Source organism: Pezoporus flaviventris, unplaced genomic scaffold (assembly GCF_033815535.1).
Source record: "Pezoporus flaviventris isolate CSIRO_AGI_PZ_B2104156 unplaced genomic scaffold, CSIRO_AGI_Pfla_v1 ptg000070l, whole genome shotgun sequence".
NCBI lineage: Eukaryota > Metazoa > Chordata > Aves > Psittaciformes > Psittacidae > Pezoporus > Pezoporus flaviventris.
Genome location: NW_026892618.1, coordinates 7245732 through 7264457, shown reverse-complemented (window position 1 = coordinate 7264457; position 18726 = coordinate 7245732). Strand labels below are relative to the sequence as shown.

At 44.0% G+C, this 18726-nt stretch overlaps 1 protein-coding gene across 5 annotated transcripts in view; it reads right to left on the bottom strand.

Annotated features, from left to right (window-relative positions):
- Positions 1 to 4391: 4391 nt before the first annotated feature.
- Positions 4392 to 18726, bottom strand: part of LOC133278971 (alpha-2-macroglobulin-like protein 1) — a 31667-nt gene continuing 17332 nt past the window's right edge. For 4 of the 5 annotated variants that reach the window (XM_061472295.1, XM_061472293.1, XM_061472292.1 and 1 more), the window contains 17 exons: positions 18408 to 18534; positions 18145 to 18266; positions 17920 to 17971; positions 17537 to 17620; positions 16795 to 16971; positions 15484 to 15565; positions 15230 to 15386; positions 13499 to 13573; positions 12584 to 12737; positions 10583 to 10767; positions 9953 to 10168; positions 8607 to 8728; positions 7682 to 7772; positions 6917 to 6985; positions 6572 to 6674; positions 5361 to 5402; positions 4392 to 4939 (listed from right to left, as the gene is read on the bottom strand). In XM_061472295.1, the coding sequence (XP_061328279.1) occupies positions 4905 to 4939; positions 5361 to 5402; positions 6572 to 6674; positions 6917 to 6985; positions 7682 to 7772; positions 8607 to 8728; positions 9953 to 10168; positions 10583 to 10767; positions 12584 to 12737; positions 13499 to 13573; positions 15230 to 15386; positions 15484 to 15565; positions 16795 to 16971; positions 17537 to 17620; positions 17920 to 17971; positions 18145 to 18266; positions 18408 to 18534 (1893 nt within the window). In that variant the 3' untranslated portion in view covers positions 4392 to 4904. The remainder of the gene's footprint in view (positions 4940 to 5360; positions 5403 to 6571; positions 6675 to 6916; positions 6986 to 7681; positions 7773 to 8606; positions 8729 to 9952; positions 10169 to 10582; positions 10768 to 12583; positions 12738 to 13498; positions 13574 to 15229; positions 15387 to 15483; positions 15566 to 16794; positions 16972 to 17536; positions 17621 to 17919; positions 17972 to 18144; positions 18267 to 18407; positions 18535 to 18726) is intronic. The other variant, XM_061472294.1, reaches the window with a different exon arrangement.

Genomic DNA, 18726 nt, shown 5'->3' with positions numbered 1-18726 from the left:
TGTGAAACAAAGTAAGAAGCTCCCACTCAACTCCGTGGGCCCAGGAAGGAAGGAAGCAAGGCTCTGGATTTTTCAGTCCACCAGATATGGATGCCTTTAATACTTTTTAGGCAGAGCAAGTGCATCTGGCCAGTACCTACAGTCCATTCCCCTTGTCCTACTCCCATATCCAAGCATGGCAGTAAGGATGGAGGTATGATCACAACCTATTTTCTTTGGTAGAGACTGTTTTTTCATTAGTTTGTCTATGAGCTTTCTGAGCCTGCTGATATTGGCTCCCATAACTCCTGTAGCAGTAGGTTCTTATAGTGTAAAGTACCTTTTTTATGTGTTTTAAAACATGCCCCCAGTCTGCCATGGAAAGATTTCCATTCACTTTATGCATCACCTTCATTATTTTTGTAAATATCAATCCCTCACCAAATTCCATTCATTCTGCTCACCAAATGGTGGAATCCCGGCCTTTTAGTGTTTCCTGATGAAGCACTTTTTCATCCCATAATTGTTGTCACTTGAGGCTCCTGCTATAATTTGTGAGTCTGGCTTATAGGGTCTGGTTGGAATCCTGTCAAGGGCTATGCCTAAATATAAGCCAGGAATCATTGCATAGGTAGTACTGCTTACTCGCATTTTAGGTGCATATCTCAGCAAGAAGCAGCTCATTTTCATTCCAATTATATTTTTTCCTTTCCAACCCATTTCAACAAAGGGTTTTGCTGGAGAAACGGCATCTTGAGAGCAACCCACGGAGCGATGGTGACACTCAGTGGCCCTGCGGGAAAAGTGCACGTTCTGGATTTACGGTTTTTCTAATTCAGCTGGAAGAAGACTGGCACCAATGAACCTCATACACGCGTGAGTAAACAGCACGGCTTAGCACAGCTGCATACTGTGCCATACAGATTCATATAGTACAAGCATATAAAAACATCTAGCCTAACGTGTCTGCATTTGCCTTTTTTCTACACCATGGAGGTGTAAGGGGAGCAGAAATCTGATTCAGACGGACTTGCAAGCCTGGGATGTCTTCCTGTTCAGAGAACAGCATGACATTATTCCCAGTTTACTGGGACATGTAAGTGCAATTTATCCCACTTACTGCAATAACTGCAGTGTACTTCTTACTTCTTTGTTTTCCATCCCTCAAAAAAAGCAACAGGTCAATGCATGCCAAGCTACCTTTCTGCTCCCTGCAGGGAATGGGAAGTTGGACACAGAAAGGGAAGACCCAAATGCTTCGTCTGTGAGGAGCCTGCACCAGGAGTCAGTTACCTGAAGTACCCTGAAGGCACCCTTCTCCTCTACACCACCTTTAAGATGTGAACTGCATATGAAAGGAAAATCAAGTCAACAAGCAAAAGCTCTTACATATCAGTCTACTTGTAAACGTTACTGGGCCTGGCCATCAAGACAGTATCAACTACATTGTTTATCAATGTAAGAGAGAGTGTGGGGATAAGCCCACTGTGTGGCAAACTGTACAACACAAGAAGTTACAAGTTTCAGACTTTTCTAAGGAAAGAAGCCTCTCTGAATGTCAAAGGTAAGCTGCATTCCGGGGCCTCTATTGAAACAAATTATCTTAACAAAAGAAATCCAAGAATGCTTTAAAAATTACTTACTCATCTATTGCATGTCTTGGATTTAAGTGTGGGCTGATAAAAAAATCTTAAGCTATTTGAGCTTGGTAGAAAACTAACCTATCGGATAAGATTGAAACTTGGCAAGCCATCACATGTGAATCTACAGGTATGCTTACCTTGCACAGAGATCATCAGATTGAGCCATGGAGTCTCACATGGTTCTCAGTAGTAGCTATTTTAAAAGTCTGTTATTGTCCAGCAGCTACAAGAGACAAATATACGTCATTGTTTACCGCAAAAATGAGAAAAAAAAATATTTGGGATTAACCTTAGACTCTGTTTATGGTCAACAATCCTCAGTACCAAGTTTTACAATTCCAAAAAATAGCTCTGCAGTTTTGTATTTCTTTCCTGTTTGGGGGGCAAAATGTTAGAGAAGTAAGGAAGGCAGATTCATAAGCCATTGTTCTGTCTCCAAACTGGAGCATGTGAGTTGAGCATACAGGTAATATGCATGAGTCAGGATACAGCCATGTATCCAACTTCCTGGAGAGTAACAACTTAACTGTCCTATGTTCTAACTTCTCTTTGGATGAGGGCTCCTTTCAGTTTTCTATTATGACCATTGCAGAGGCTTGCACAGGTGCAAACGAGGCATATAATCCAGTTAGGCCAACGAGGGAAAGACAGATTTGAAAACCATTAAAGTGAAGAGAGAAGAAATACAGGAGTGGACAGAATGCTTGGGCAGGCAGAGAATTTCGAAAGAGGCATGGACTGTTTTGAGAACAAGTGTTTGGGACAAGCAGCTCTGACAGCAGTTTAGGCAGGCCATATGAGCAATGGGGACTGGGACTTGGGGTCACAGTGTGAGCAATAGAGGAGCAGGGCAGTGTGAAGGGGAAGTGGACAACCAGGAATAATTACCTGCATGCAGGCATTGCCTAGAAACACTACTGGGCAGAGAGTGTCCCAGGAGCAGGGGGTGGGCTGGAGCCTTTATGGAAGTGCTAGCAGGTCTCAGAGCAGGAGACACCCATAGCAAGACAGGATCCGTGGTGCAGGTGATAGAGGGAAGGAGAAAAGGTGCTATGCGAAGACAGGAGGGAGGGGATTGAGGGAAGAAGGCGTGCAGGATGGTGGTGAAGGCACAGACGCTAAGACCAGGCAGAGGTCTTAGGGCAGCTTGGCAACCAGGGCTCTGAGAGGAGGGGACTGGCCACACTGGCAGGAGGTGAGGGAGGGAGTGCCTTGCCCCTGAGTTCCCCAACACCTAGAGTTCCATCTCAATGCCTCTACTAACCCAAGAGGGTCCTGTCTCCCTTCCCCATTCTTTGTCCCTACATTCCCCCTCTCCTCCCCACTTCTCATTGCCACCCCTTTGCTGCAGGATCCCCACTTCCAAGAGACAGGGAGAGAGAGGCTGGATAAGGTTTGTTCCTGTGTCAGCCCACAACAGCCAGGTAAAGGGAATTTCCACTGCTGGGGCTTGAATGCTTTGGGGGGGGGGGCGGTGTTGAGGTTTTGTTTTTAGTTGTTGATTGGTTTACATGGCTCTGTTCAGAGCTCTTAAAGTATTATCAAGGTATGTCCTATTCTTTCTCAGCCTGTGACGCTGCCATCATCCTCTTTCACAGCCAAGGTACATAGTGAGTCCTTTTTAGTTACTAAGGCCATTTTCGCATGTGCTGGAGTTGGAGGGTGCAGAGGGAATTCACCCACATTGTGATTTTTAGGCACCAGCAGTAAAGGTAGTGGGCAAGCGCCCTAAGAAGCAGAAGAGATGAATTTGCAGGTACCAACAACTGCATACAGGATCCCAATATCTTTTTTCTGCTGTCTCCATCTGAGTTCAGGTCCACAGCTACAGCAACCCTACAGTTGGGATGTGGATGAACAGATCTCTGCCTGCCTCTGCTACTAGTCCTAGCCAGACTATGTCAGCCCTAAGGGCTCTTCTGCAGCTCCTGTGATCTATTTTAAACATGTAGTGTCATTTTTTTTCATCTTCCAGGCTCGTATCTCCTGGGCACCATTTGTTGCTCAGCCTGTGTCTTGAGGGAAGAGCACCCTTTACCAGCCCTAGCTCCAGGAGCATGCCTGTAGTGCAGGACCTATGATGCCATCTAGGTACTGCCCCAGTCTTGGCACTACAGGTTGGTGACACACAGCAATCATTTATACAAATGTTAGTCTTACCCTATATCCACAGTATGTGCACATGACCTTAATCTGCTAGCTTTCTGAGGTTGTCTTAGCTAGCTGCTTGATCCCCTCCTGCAAGACAGGTATATAAAGAAAACTGTAAGGACAACAATACCCATTTTCCATGTCACCAGGAAGGCAAAACAGCCATAACCTGAGGAAGATCATGGATAGTTCACTGCATGTAACATCTATTAATATCTTCTCCTTTCATTATATTTCTACAGTAATGTTAGCTTTGCACATCCTGTATGCACACAGCATCCATCACTGCCTCCTATTGCTATTTCTCTTTATGACACATAACTGAATCACTAAAAGGAGATTACAAATGTTTGCTTCCAAAAAAAAAAAAAAAAAAAAAAAAGAAGCACAGGACATAAAAAATCAGCCACACAAACACATCCAGATCTAACCCTTCATTTATATGGCTTGGCAGACTTGCTTTTAAAATAGTAGGCATTGAAAGAAAATCCTTGAGTTCTTGATCTAATGGAAATGGGATCTGAAAGTGATATCTGTAGGATTGTGCACTTTTAGAGTTTTTAAAATACTCCTGCTTGACATAAGAAATGGAAACAAACAAGAAACCACACAACACACTGTGAATGTGGAAGGGTTATTTCAGTCATATGGCCTCCCTTCAAAAGGCACTGTTATACAGTTCTTTTCTGCCTGTTCCTACTCTTCAGTTATGATATAAAGATGATTCAAAAGGCCATGTAGTGAACTAGATGAGGGTTAGAAATGTCTTTTTTTGCTTAGAGTTTGGTTGTAGACAAACTGTTCTGTTAACTCTATTGAGAAGATAGCCAGAGATTGGACTCAGGGAAGAGACGAAGAATAAAGCCACTATGACGACCAAAAGCAAAGTATGCAACCATGACCTAAGTAATGTTTCTCTTTTTTTCAGGCACTAAAATCTTCATCAAGTCACTGCCTTATCTCCATATTCCACATACTTTATTTCACTTGATCCCAAATTACTGTGTATGAAGCCAGGTTTCACATGGAAATTTAGCATCAAAGGAAACAGGGTGCATCCAACACAGCAGAGAGCCAAGTCAATGAAGTTTTCCTTGTGGAAGCAGAGAACTCAGATTATTGGTTGCAGAGTCAGGACATTCTAGTAGGAACCTTCTTTGAGATATCTATGGGAAGAAAGAGCAAGAAAAGACAAAGTGCCTGGTGAACTTTTAGGAAGCTGTCTAAGAGCTAAGAAAACTTAGAGGATGTCATCTTTCTGTCATTGAAATAGGCACTTCCAGTTGCATTCATATTTGAGATACTGTAAGAACTGCACATGTGAAGAGTGTATGGAAATAGAATAAAAATAGATCTTTTTAACCTTCCATGGTATGGTAAGGCCTTGGTCTGCATTGAGATTATACCTGGGCTAGAAGCTATGCCCACAACTAGTACAGTAGATTCCAATTCAACCTGCAGACCAAGAAGGCTCTACTGGACCTGATGGAATTAAATACAGAGCAGAGGTGGGGTGCTTTGCTTGCTCACCACCAGTCCTCTACTTTGTGTCAGCTGTTTCCACCTTGGAATCTTGTTAAGACTAACCTGAACTGCAAGGGAAAACATACTCTCTTGCTGTGTGGTCATCTGTAGAAACAAAAGAGAAAGAGCAATGAGGTACAGAACTGCATTGTAGGGTAGTGCCAGGCTTTTTACTCTTTAACACAACCATCCCACTACCTTAATTTTTTTTTTACCCTTCACACTGTGAATGCAAAACAGAAAAATATCTACATTGGGTCAGACCAATGGTCTGTCTTTCCAGCATACCTCCCATACAGCTGTAAAAGACCCCTGTATGCATTGTGATGCCTTCTAATACAAAGACATTTTTGTAAGCAGAGACCCTTTCATTAGTGTGTCCCAATAGCCTTGCTTTTTTATGGCTAATTAGTATTCTTATGTGAGATATCAATTTTTAAAATGTATGTACTAAACACAAAAATTCTTGTACAGGATGGAATAGTAAAGAGAGCGGGTGACAATATTTATCTCTGTAAATGCCGGACTAAGAAGTCTAGTTGTCTTCTTGATATGGTGTGGAAAGGGGAACAAGAATAGAATTCACTATACAGCATGTAGGCCTTTGGTACTGCTTTCTGAAACTTCAGTGATAGTTCTTCTATTTTGTTCTCAAATGATTTAAATAAATAAATAAATAAATAAATAATTCTTCATGTTCCATCTGCTGTTTTGGCTCATACTGAGAGACTCAAAATAACTCCAAGATCTCTCTTCTTTGCACTGGTAGTTCATTTAGAGCTTTAAAGGGTAAGAAATTATTTTCCTATTACCCTCTCAGTACACAATGGATAGTAGGATTTTCACGCATGAAAAGCACAGAACTAAATTCTGCCTTCTGGTGGATCAGGGTAGCAGCATGTAACACTGATTTTAAATAAATTTCTAAGTATTTTCAAGAGTGCCAAGGAGCTAGAGGAAACATCCTAAATTGACAGAGAAGCTTTCTTTCCACAGAGACACAGCTTGAAGCTAGAGGAAGTGAAAAAACACAGTCATTTTGTACACATACACAGCACAACGTAATCATAGTGCCAGGCAGTCTCATCTCAAGAACAGAAAAGCAATTGATTCTGTTTCTTGAATGTCAGAGTTTAATACAGAGTAAACCCAAGTTTGGAGTTGCAGGAAAAAGTGTACCAGAATAAGGGAGATGGGGAATAAGGGACATAGACAGAACTGTGTCTGAATGGGGGTATAATAGTTATTCTTTGCTTATGTCACTGAAATCTCACCTGGCTTATAGTAGTCGTAGACATACACTGTCGCCGCTTTCAGGTTCTGAACTTCAACATCTTGTTCCACTGAGATGTTAAACTTCAGAGGAGTCTTACCCAGCTGGAGAGAAGAATTGGAATTAGCAGAAATCCACTGGCCATCTCAAAGTCATCTATATACCAACTTTATTCCCTCTGCATCAGAGATTTGTTTTTCTGTCTTTCCAGGTTCTTCCTTTTCTGCCAAAATTTTAACATCCTTGACCAGCCTACAGATTTGCATTTCTCATCTCTGAGAGTCCTGTACAAAGTACTGCAGTTGCTATTACTTAAATAGGCAGTTCCCTGTGGTCTTTCTCTTACCTCTTCCAAGTAGATTGTGACTTTGTCTGGTTTTACCTCTGTCTTTTTTGCCAGAGGTATCTTCTCCAGCTGCATAGGATGACAAGAGATGAGCTTGGTTAGCACCTGATCATTGGCCTTCCCTGTTCTCTCACAAGAAGTTTAGTGTTTGTCAGTGAACCACTGCTGACCAAAGCATTCAGCCGAGTCAGGGGAAGACCTGCATAACCCAGCTATAATGGTACTAAGGTTGCTGGGAGTGCACAAAGTCTCAGGAAGATTTTTTTCACATATGCGACAACTGTCTTTGAGCCATGTTCCTACTTTCAGCACTTGCAGCGAAGGGAGGATAGGTAATAGGAGGATATGATATATCTTCCCTGTTATCTCCTGGAACACTGGAGCATGTAATTGAACAACTCTACAGGATTCAACACCACTTTATCGAGTATCCCTACAAATGGTACTGGCAATGGCAAAGGGTCTCAGTGCACCCCCAGACAATTCTAACTAGGTGCTTTCCAGATCCTCTCTCACCTCTCACTGCATAGGTGATGCTCACTACTGAACATGGAAAGCTGCATTATCAGTTCCACAAGTGGAAAATTGCCTTGTGAAATAGCCCACTGTATCTGCACTTTCTTAGTGCAGATTTTAATTAATTTGTAGCAAGATAAGTAGATACTATTCTCCAGCAGTTCTTAAATGTTTGGATATTTCTGGCTCAGCTACATCAGAAAGCCACATTTTCATATCTTCAGGGAAGGCCAGAGGCAAAAGTCTTACCGCTTTCACAGAGCTCTTCACAGGAATGAACCCTGACAGCATCTCCACCACCACCAGGGCCATGTTACTGGTCTCACGGTCCCCTACATAACTGAAAAACCAGGAGAGAAGCACATTAGATGTGGAAGGCATCACAGCATGTCTAGGAGATACTAATGAACATTTCCAACCTCTGGCCTGCTCTACGGTGATGTGAAAGCTCAGCAGAATGTCTAATTGATAAGAGAAAAGGACAAAAATTTGTCTCCATCTATTTGCTAGTTATTAAAACAGATTGTGCAGTGAATGTGTTATGATTAATGTGTTATGGCTTCATGCCCTCTGCAACGTGGAGATGTTACTTTCAAGACAGTAGGGTATGGAGAATATGGACCAAGATGCTCATCCTAAACAGATGTGTGATGTGATGGCTTGACTTCACAAACGAATATTTGGGAAGTGCTTTACCCACGCTTACTACAAGTGCTCTGATGACTAGAAAGGCCAATGTTGGTTAGGCAAATCCAGTTGCTTTTTGCAGGATTAGACAGATGCAGGCAAGTGAAATAAGGATGGGGACTGGAATTGTTGCTATCTGGTTCCAGCAGAGGTTCACACTACAGGAGAATGCACCTCAGGGCTGGTTCAACCCAGGCTGCCAAGTGTCCCTCAGGGAGGGAACTCTGGCTCTTGGGAACAATGCCATCTCAGCTGCTAATGCTCTTGGACTGTTGATGTGCTCTATGCTGACTGAAATAGTTGTTGTGGCATTGAAAATGCATTCCCATGCTTCTCCAGGCCTCAGTTCATGATCTGTTTGGGATCTATGGAGAAGAAGAGAGTCTTCCCCTGTGTCTTTGTCTCCAGAGACAGGAGGTTTTTGGTGGGTGGGGGTTGATCATATTACTGGGCTCCACTGAAGAAAGACCTTCAAGGAATCTCATACCTGACAGACACATGGATGTCAAGCTGTTCCCTGACACCATCATATTCTCTTGGTACTGTTTCCACATCTAGAATGAAGACTTCTTCTTTTTCTGGTGGTGGGACGTTATAGTACAACGTGGTCTGGTGGGGAAGAAAATATCTCTGTGAAGTGCCCTGGAGCTTCCCTGTGTGAGCTAAAGGACTACCTGTGCCTCCAGCTTTTAAGGAATTGGTAACCAGTGGCTAACACAGTTGGCCCCAGCTGTGCTTTCTGTTCAGATGTGCTGTTTAGCACACAGCATCAGGTACATCTGCCAAATCTAACCTTCAGCATGGAGGCTTAGCTATCTGTGATCCAAGACCAACACCAAGCGCAAAAATGTCTCATTCTTACTGAAAAAAAAAAATCATTAAGATGTGAGAAAGTACATTAGTTAAAACATTGCCGCAAGGAGAAAGAAATATGACTGTTAACTGTTGACATGAGAATAGTTATCAGTTCCAGGTATCAAGAGGAAAAATACTAACAAAACAAGTATAAAACCTGAAAGAAAGGAAGAGTAAAGAATCAGAAGACAATTCAGCAAGAGGGTTGATCACACTCCAAAGAACAGCATAGGCCAATCTTCCTCCATCTGCCTGGTGCCTGCCTGGTCAGCAGTATTCATCAGATGTCTTATTTAGTCAAGTCTAGCCAAGCAGTACTAGTCCTAGTTACTGCCTACGTGCATTAACAGTAAATTATTGTTATGTCCTCTTGTCTATACACTGCTGGTAGATTCTCTGAACAGAAGAGATGGCTGAACAGAAGTGACACAGTGAGGGAAGTTTTCATAGGGAGTGACTTGAGTTCTTTGCTGCTTGAGTGGCTCATAAGCAGACTACTATCAAAGCCGCCAGAAAAATAAGATGGACCAGTTGTGTTGTTGTACTGAGATAAGAAGACCTCGGTCCTACATCTCTCCTTATCTCTGTGTGTGATAACAATCCAAAGAATATTGAGTCAGAAGATACACAGTGCTCAGCTCCTGAAGCAATGACATCAGCAACATATGTTCAATATAGAAGCAGGTACTGTTCTGCATCTCATCACTCCTTACTTCAGATCTACTGGTCTCTTTACAATGATATGGCTCTATAGCATGGGGCAGCAAAACTGAGACATTTCTGAGATGAAGGTACCATAGATGGTTACAATAAAACCATGTCAACAGAGTATACCTGAGCTCCTTCAAGCTCAACATGATTCTGCCTAGAAAACCAAATCCTACTCAGAATCTGAGGCTATAGTGTCTCCTTAGAGCCAAACCTCACTTGAATAGTCAGTGGCAAAACCTGACAGTTCTTTTCCTTGTATATACGCACCTGTACATAAACACAGCCGCTGCCAGTTGCTTGTACTGTGTAAATCCCTGGGACTGCAAGGAGGGAAGTCTGATGCAGGACCAACTTGTTGTTCCTGTGCACATGGAACTCCAATGGAGAAGTCTCCTTGCCTTTCACTGTCACCTTTACCTCTTTGATCTCCTGAGGAATCAGGGCTGCATACTGAGCGAGGGCCTGCAGGCTAACAACTGTGTCCTGAAGGTAGAGAGAGAGTCACTTTGCTGTGGAACCCTGCAGTACAAGATGCAGTACACTAGCTCAGGCACTGAGGGGAGAACAGCACTCCTTATGGCCCCGATTCACACTCTGACACAGGTGGGGTCTATGCCACTAAGTGCATAGGTAGGGTCTATGCCACAGGCAGCTGGCTTACTTTGTTACCTGGAAAGGGTGGCTTCTGAGCCCTGGGGTTAGCAGTCCCAGGCTCTGGGTAATATTAATTACACCACACAGAAAAAGTGTTTCCCCCTGGCATTCCCCTTCCCAAGCAGGTTTATGTATGCCTGTCCGCAAAGGATGGATCTAGAGTGATGTGCACATGAGAGTTGTGCACACCACTCCGGGCACAGTATCTCTCTCCTTGCCCCATGACTTCCTCCAACTTGTTACCTGTGTGGAAGCAAATCCACCAAAGGCATTTCTTTTTCCACTGAGCCAGTGCACAATCTTGCTTACTGAGGCTTCATTGAATGCCAAGTCTGGTTTGGAGACATGAGCCAGGAGGATGTAGGCTACTGTCTCAATCATAGAAGAGGAAGATTCTTCACTACTGGAATGTGATGTCAGGAGCTCTGCTGATGGGGGGAGAAACATGTGGAAGAGTAGAACTTATGAACATCAACTTCTCCTGCCCTAGTATCCTTCAAGGACTGGCAGTTTCCTGTATACCACTGGAAATAAATACCTGTGCCTTTCCAGGGCACCTCAGAGTGCAGAAGCCAGTCACTTGTGTTGCTTTTGTGCTCTGAAGGGCCAGCCTTCTGTAACAGGCTCCACTTTTTTCTTTTGAAAGCACAGAGAGATCCAGGCCCTAAATCCTCAGAGTTCCTCCAGAAAACAATTTTCCTAGAAACTATTGACTTTGAACAGAGGCTTTTTGCTTAAAGTACAGTTCTAGTCTTTACTAATCTCTGTGTACTGTGTATATTCAAAGCTACGTACTCAAGCTTTGACATTTTTTGCTGCTTCTGCATTTCCCTAGGACTGTATAACAGGGCTCCCCGTGCTGAAAAGCTGCAGGATCCATTTCCAGTCATTTGTATCTATTGTGCAAGAATTGTTCACTCTTTGAAGAAGAATTGCTGATGGGCTACCAGAGGAGCAAAACTACCCAACTCACTTTGTTGGCATCCTCACTATGCAGTGCATAAGCTAGGACAATTTTAATCTAGAGCTGGCCTCCCATCTATGGTCTAAGCTTATAGGCATTGAATACATCTGAGTCCAGTCAAATGTTTTGCTATAGTGATGTTAGGGAGCTAACCAAAATTCAACTAAGTATCTAGAATTCAGTTGAATTGTAGGTCATCTTCTGCAAAGGTACAAATATGAAACCTTGAAACACACTTAAATTCCAAATCAGTTTTCAGAACAAACCTTCACTTTTGAAATAGAATCACAAAATCACTTGTTTGCCCAAAACCAGCATAAAGACTTCAGAGTTTAGCTCAGGGCTAAACAAGGACCCCCATCTATGGACTGGTATAACTTCATTATGCTTATCAGAATGGAAGGTTTTTGCATGAGGGGTTTGTCATTTACTACTCCCAAGGTAGTGTAAGCAGAACAAGTTTTAAATGAAGTGGTAGAAGGTTTCCTGAAGATGCAGCTACAGCTGACCTACAGATTAACCTTGAGTCTTTAAAAAGCATCGAAGTCCTCTTGAAGATCCAACTGTAATCCTGCTAGTGAGGCTAATACAGAAAGGTGTCTAGCCAGCAGAAGATAAACCTCTGAGGCAAAGATTCTCCAGCAGGCAAACTGCAGTCACATCCTCAGACTCAGCAGGCAGAACACAGACACATTTAAACATGTAGGACACCTTTCCCACTCTTACAACTCCATTGCTCTTGTCAAGACATTGCTAACTATTAACAGTGGAAAAAAAAAGCCAAAGTAACTATGACTTGACCCACATTAAAGAGATAAATGGAAGAACCAAGATCAGCGGCATAGCAATAAATATGTATCCACCCACGGGCCCTGAGCTGAGTAAAGCAGCAATGGGGAAGCAGTCAAAAAGCACTGCAAATTCTGCATGTAAATGCCCTGACCAGCAGATAAATAGACATGGTGAACCAAGTTTCCTCTGTAAGATCTCTTGCACTACAGATGAATTGCTGAAGAACGGTGGGAGCATCACAACTCCAGTGAGCCCTTTGACCACACAAATTGAGCATGGATCACATCTGCTGCTTTCAATTAGAAATTGTACCTGGGTCTGAGAAAACTAGAGACTCTCACAGCTTCAAGAGGTTAACGTTTTCTGACACAAAAGCCAACCTCAGAATAGTTAAATTTTCCAAATCACTGCAATTAAATCCTACAGATACCAGGCTTTAAACACAGTCATTATTTCCAGAACCCAAAATCTTCTAAACAGCAACCTACCAGTTTCCTTCTCTAGCATATGCAGGAGCTGCTCTCTCATCTCCATATCCTGACTCAGCGTGAAGACATAAGCCATCAAAGACTTAACATAAAGGCTTGTTTTATCAAGCGTTACATTCCTGAGGCAACGTAAGGCATTATCCAGCATGGTAACCTGAGAAAGGAATTCCAACCCAGTGAATTTCCTCTGACAAAAAAAAAGTTGTTGTGAAAATATATCCCCAACCCTCAAGCATCCCAGCTACATCTTTGATGAATTTTAGTGCTAGCATCTCTCTCAGGACTGTGGAACGTGAAGTAGAGTGGACAAAGCATCACTCACTGTGGGTGGAAACCAAAGATCTGACTGGACATACCACTGGGAGGGGGGATTGTCAATACACTTGAGAACCCAGCTGTAGGAAGTGTCTGGTAACACGCTGGCTCAGAACTGTCAGAGCTGCATTGTGTGTGCCTCAGTTCCTGAGGGGGTACAACGTTGTTCTCAGAACTGTACCAGGAATGCTGGAATATCAGCCCATCATAGCTAGAAGAGTCTGCTCTTGGCCTGAAGATCATTGCTTTTATTTCAGGTCTGAAGGAGGAGGGTTGCATACCTAAAAGGTGGTCTTTTTATCCTTTGGCTAAATTGGTTGGTTTAATGAAAACTATTGCATCTCCCTGCAAGCCCTAAGCCATTTTCAGAGGCAATTGTTTCCCCTGAGATCAGCTGGGAATGGCATATGCTCTGCTTTGCTGTAAGTCAGGCCTTTTATATTAAGAACTCCTTTCCAAGTTAACAATTTCCTGTTGAGCTTATTGTATACAAAGGTGGGACATGGCAGAACTTTTCACCAACTCAAGCTGGGTACGCCCTGAAACCATAGACCTGGGGAGGATGCTGCCAAACCCTGCGAGAGTTTGGATTTGACTTACATTCTTCTCCAGATGGAGCTCCACCAGTGCAGCAGCAATATAGGCTGTTAATGAGATTGTATCATCCACACCACCCTGCAAGTCACACAGACTAACATCAGAAAAGGGCAAAACCAATCACTGATTGCTTGTCATTGTATAGCCACTGAAACTGCCTATGGATGGTGTACCTGAGGGAGGATAGTAGCATACCTCAGGGAATTCCTGCACATACGAGGACTGAAGGAAATCACTCCAGGTTCACTTACTGAATGTAATGAAAATCTGGTGTTGAGGGCAGCCTCACAGCCGTATTATGCATCCAGCCAAGGCTTGCCTTCTCACAGAAAGGCATGAAACAGACTGTTAATCTATTTATTTTCTTAAATATGTTACAACTAGACTCTTGAACAAAGTGTTTATGGCGCAGGATTTGCATACAAGAAGCAATGCAAGTTTACATACAGTTCAGCTGACTGTAAGAAGCTACAGGTTAATATGGGTAAACAGGAGCCTCTTTTCCCATCAGAAGACATTTGTTCTTGGGGAAGTTCTGCTTGTATGCATAGACATGAGACACAACAACATCTAAAATGAGAAGGGGAATTTGGGCTGAGCTGCTGAAAAGCATTGCTCATACTGAACAGCAGAAACTTTGAAGCGTAAGGGGAGAGACAGAACCTATTCCAAAAAGTTCTATTCAAATAGAAAGCCCAAGTTGAGCAATTAATGAAAATCAGACAAGGATGGACAGTCTATACGTACACTCTGAGTTTGGGTTTTTTTTATATAGCATCCAAATTTTAAGGAAAAAAGTGTAACCCTTTGCTGAAATAACACTCTTCTTTCATAAACCTGCCTTGTATTTAATATGGGTGGCCTTGCAATCTTACCTTTACAACGACAATGAATCCAGTTCATGTTTACCAAAAGCTTGGTGCATTTGCAGCTACACTGCAGGGATCATTTTGGGGATGTCAGGCTCCAAAAGTCGTACTTTTTGGGAGGTGGAGAACAGCTGTGTTTTCAGATATTCTCAGAGCACATAGTCAGGTCTATCTGGAGTGTATTGTGTGTCATAAGGCATGAGAAGAGGGAGAATGCAGCCAGGGTATTCTAGACAAGCACTAAAATATAGGAATATTTCTTCGTATGCCCTTGAAGTGCCCTGGCACGATTGGCCATGCTGCCTTTTGACTAAAGTAAAAATGAAGAAATCCTAGAAGCGATCCTATGAAGTATCCTGCAAGGATACCAGAGAGGGACTCTTCATCAGGGACTGTAGTGATAGGACAAGGGGTGATGGATTTAAACTTCAACAGTGGAAGTTCAGGTTAGATATAAGGAAGAAGTTCTTTACTGTGAGGACGGTGAGGCACTGGAGCAGGTTGCCCAAAGCAGTGGTAAATGTTCCATCCTTGGCAGTGTTCAAGGCTAGGTTGGACAGAGACTTGGGTGGCATGATCTAGTGTGAGGTGTCCCTGCCCATGGCAGGGGGGTTGGAACTGGATTATCTGAAGGTCCTTTCCAACCTAAACCATTCTATCATTCCATGATTAAAACCTCACCTGGAGGAAATGCCTGCGGTTTTAGACCATACTTTTTTGTTCTGCTCTGGGAAGCTGCCTTGGCTGTGCTAGGCCATGGGCACATTGCTTTGTGCTACTGTGCACAGAGAAAGAGCCTGGGGAAGCAGCCCTGTGCCTCACATTGGGCTTCTCCTGCTCTCACTCCCATGTCTGGCAGCCATACCTTCAAGTCATTGTTGAAAAGCTTTCCCACACTCTGGAAGCAGCCATTGGGCAGCTGGTGCTTCTGCAGCCAGAGCAGGGCACTGTGCACATGATCCTTATTGATGTAGATGTGAGAGCTGGCTTGTCCAAAGGACCTGGCTACAAAAGCTGTCAGCCTGTGAGCAGAGCACAGAGGAATCCCATGTCACAGCCAGGAGCTGAACCAATAAGGATAATAGGTTTGGGATGACAGTAACAACTCTGGTCACTCACCATGTGTTGCCCTGGTTGTCACCTTTCCCAAAGGCGCTGTATGAACCATCGTCATGTTTGTAGAGCAGCTGACGCTGGTAACCTATGAAGATGGATGCCAGGACATGACTCTCAGTGTGAGGGCCTGTAGCATCTCAAACTCTATCTGGCTGTGGGAAGAAAGGTCCACAGCGAGAGACTTCACCAGGTCCTATAGTCAGAGACATTGAGGCAAACCTTCCACCCCCCAATTCCCCATGCACCCCACACCAGCATGACAAGAAGCAGTCACAGAGCACCACTGAAGTGTGGCATGCAGCTGCTCTATATGACTAGAGCTGTTACATGCAAGTACTCTGGGTATCTGCCCTGCTGGTCTGCAGAACGGTGACATGTTTTGCCATCTCATGTTTGCCCACACCCCAGGGAACCTTCATGGGTACCATGCTGTGAACAAATTAGCTGTAGGAGTTAGGAGTAAGGACGAAGGCTTTTCCTAGAGGGGACCAATATAATATCGAGTTTGGTTTTCAGTACTTCTGCTATCCCTGTTGGGACTCAAGAAAGCACTGTTTTGTGAAAGCTCTGAGGGCAAAACACTAGCTGCATCTGTTGGCTCTTCCTACACCCTCCACAGAGCGTCATTGGCTACCCTCCATCTTGCTCCTCTGCTGCTGCCACTCTCTTGGGTAGGTCCCTCTCTCCTAAATATCTGACCCACTTACAGTACAAGAGAGAAAGGGGGAAGGAGAGGAAATAAAACTCTATAACCCTACCCATGGAAGGCTGCTAAGCTTGCAGCATAGCAGGGTAAGGAGACTGGCAGGCTGAAATGGGAGGCACTTTGCAAAATGGGACAGACACACTGGCACTGTATTAAGTTCAGATTAACAGAGCTGACATGCCCCCACAGTATGTATCCTAAAACATGGAGAAACACTAATCTACTGAACTCCTATCTATTCCAAAGGCCATTTTTTATTCCAGTTAATAGCAGCTGATGCCATTTCCACAAGGGACTTCCATCTGCCTCAGACTGATAAGAGAACAAACCACAGGCATCACATAATGATGGAAATCATTAATTACCTACACCCGTCACTAAAAAGCAGGGTTCGTACCTCAATAACAGTGAGAGACAGAAGTCCTGCTTCTTCAGAAGCACACTTTTCCTTCCATGAGACATATCTTTTATTCTCTGTAATACCTTTCTTTGTCACAACTCTGGCAGTGCTCCCACTTCTCCCTGCACCTCTCTACCAGACCAGTGGCCCACACTCTTGATTTATAGCACCTTTGTTTTGGAGCAGAAGAACAAAGGTCAGTATTTACCTGTTTTCAGGAATTTCAGTGCTTTATCTTCAATTTCTGGGACCAGTTGTTTAGTCTTATTCAAGTATTGGAGTATGAAGATGTTTGGTGCAAACTGAACCATGTTCTGTTCACCACAGCCAAAGGGCATCCTTAGCAGCTGGTCTAAATTTTGAAGTGCTGGGCCCATGATGTCCCCTTAGGTTTGAGGTGGAGTGGCAGGAGAAAGGAAAAGCAGAGACATTCAGCAGAATGAAATGAAAGGATTGCTCCCTTCTCTAAACTCTACTGGGACTCTAGAAAAGAGCCAGCTGCGCACTCAAGAGAGATGATGATTTCTGCTGACCTCTCCTAGATTAGTCCAGCACAGAAAGGGAAGACATCATGGTTCTGGGAGGAGGGAGGGTATAGGAAACTTGAGGGGGTCTGAGGAAAGGTGATGAGAGCTTTCATTCTTGAGTGGGTATCAAGGAGGGAGAAGAATTACAGCAGCAAACCAGGTGGAAATCTGCCAGGATGGTTTTGGTTCACTTAGGTAGATGGCAGTGACATATGTCAGAGAAGATACCCCATTTGTGCCTTCTCAAGCCACTTGGGGATAACCCAGGATAATTCCTTATGAAAGGTATAAATACTGAAAAAGATTGCTTGATCCACATTTCTGAGGCCAGCAGTATACCCCTTATAGCTTATCTCATGAGGAACTGGGTTGATGCATCATTAAGTGCAAGCTCTTCCCCCAAGAGCAGCGAAAGTCTCTCACCAATCACAGAGAAAGTTGCTCGTCCAGATCCCTCCAGCACTTCTGCAGGCAAAGTCAGGGAGAACTCTTCAGAGACAGTATTATCTGAGGAAGGCAGAACCCAGAAATTTATCCCATGGAAGAAGCATCACACACAAGTGCAACATCTCAAGGAGACACAGGTGAGGCTCAGTGTACACTGTGTCACAACAGCTGAGACTTGCAAACAAATGCCTCAATACAGGAAACTTTGCTAGACATGGACAAACTATAGTTGTTCTCTCAGACAGAGGCAGTACCACCAGTGGTTGCCCTCTGACAATTCCCCCTGCCTCTGAGTCTTTGCAGTAGCCCTCTCCTTTCAATCCTGCACTCATGATCAGTCAGGGATTTTTGTCCCATACCTGCAGCACAAAGAAAGGCGTTCTGGGTCTTCTCTTGTAGGATACCTCCTGGCTGCAGATGGAGAAAGAGTAGTTCAGATAGAGAAGGCAGGAAAGGAAACCACCATGGCTCAGCATACCTGTCTGTTTCCAAGGAAGGACTAAACTTCCTCTTAGCATTTTGCTAACTGCTTCAGGGAATGACCCATTGTCCTCAGGTGTACTCCACCCTGAGATGTGACTCACCTTCACAAGCAGAGGTTTTATTACTGTGTCTCTCTCTCCTTGTAAAGGTGTCACAGTAACCCTGTTATCACACAGATTGTGTGAATCTTCTGCCACGCTGCTCACGGTGACATTCACTTTGCCTGCAGGGAGCACAGGGGCACATTGCTGAGCACTTGCAGCAGACAGCTGTAGGTACAAGCATTGGGATCAAACATGCAGAGGCAGGTGAATTCCACCCTTCCTCCCACTTAGATGCCATACATCCCTCTGCTCAACCTCACCCAGCCTGGTGGCTGTCACATTCCACGTGAAGGTTTTCACTTCATTGGAGCAGAGGCAGCTGGTGAACTGGCAGCCTGGACAGGCACCCACCTGCAGTTCTGGGGTCTCTGTGAGTGTGGTGCGCACCTGAGTGTAGTGGGGTGTACAAGCACACGCTGGCATAGGGTTAGTGACAGGCAGTGCATGAAGGGACAAACAGGGCAGTGAGAGGTAGGGCTTTGTGGCCCAGATGCCAGCATCTAGGGCTTCTGAGAAGGTCATAGCTTACCTTTGGGCTCAAGTTTTTGTTTTGACAGAAGCTGTGTAACCTGGGGAATG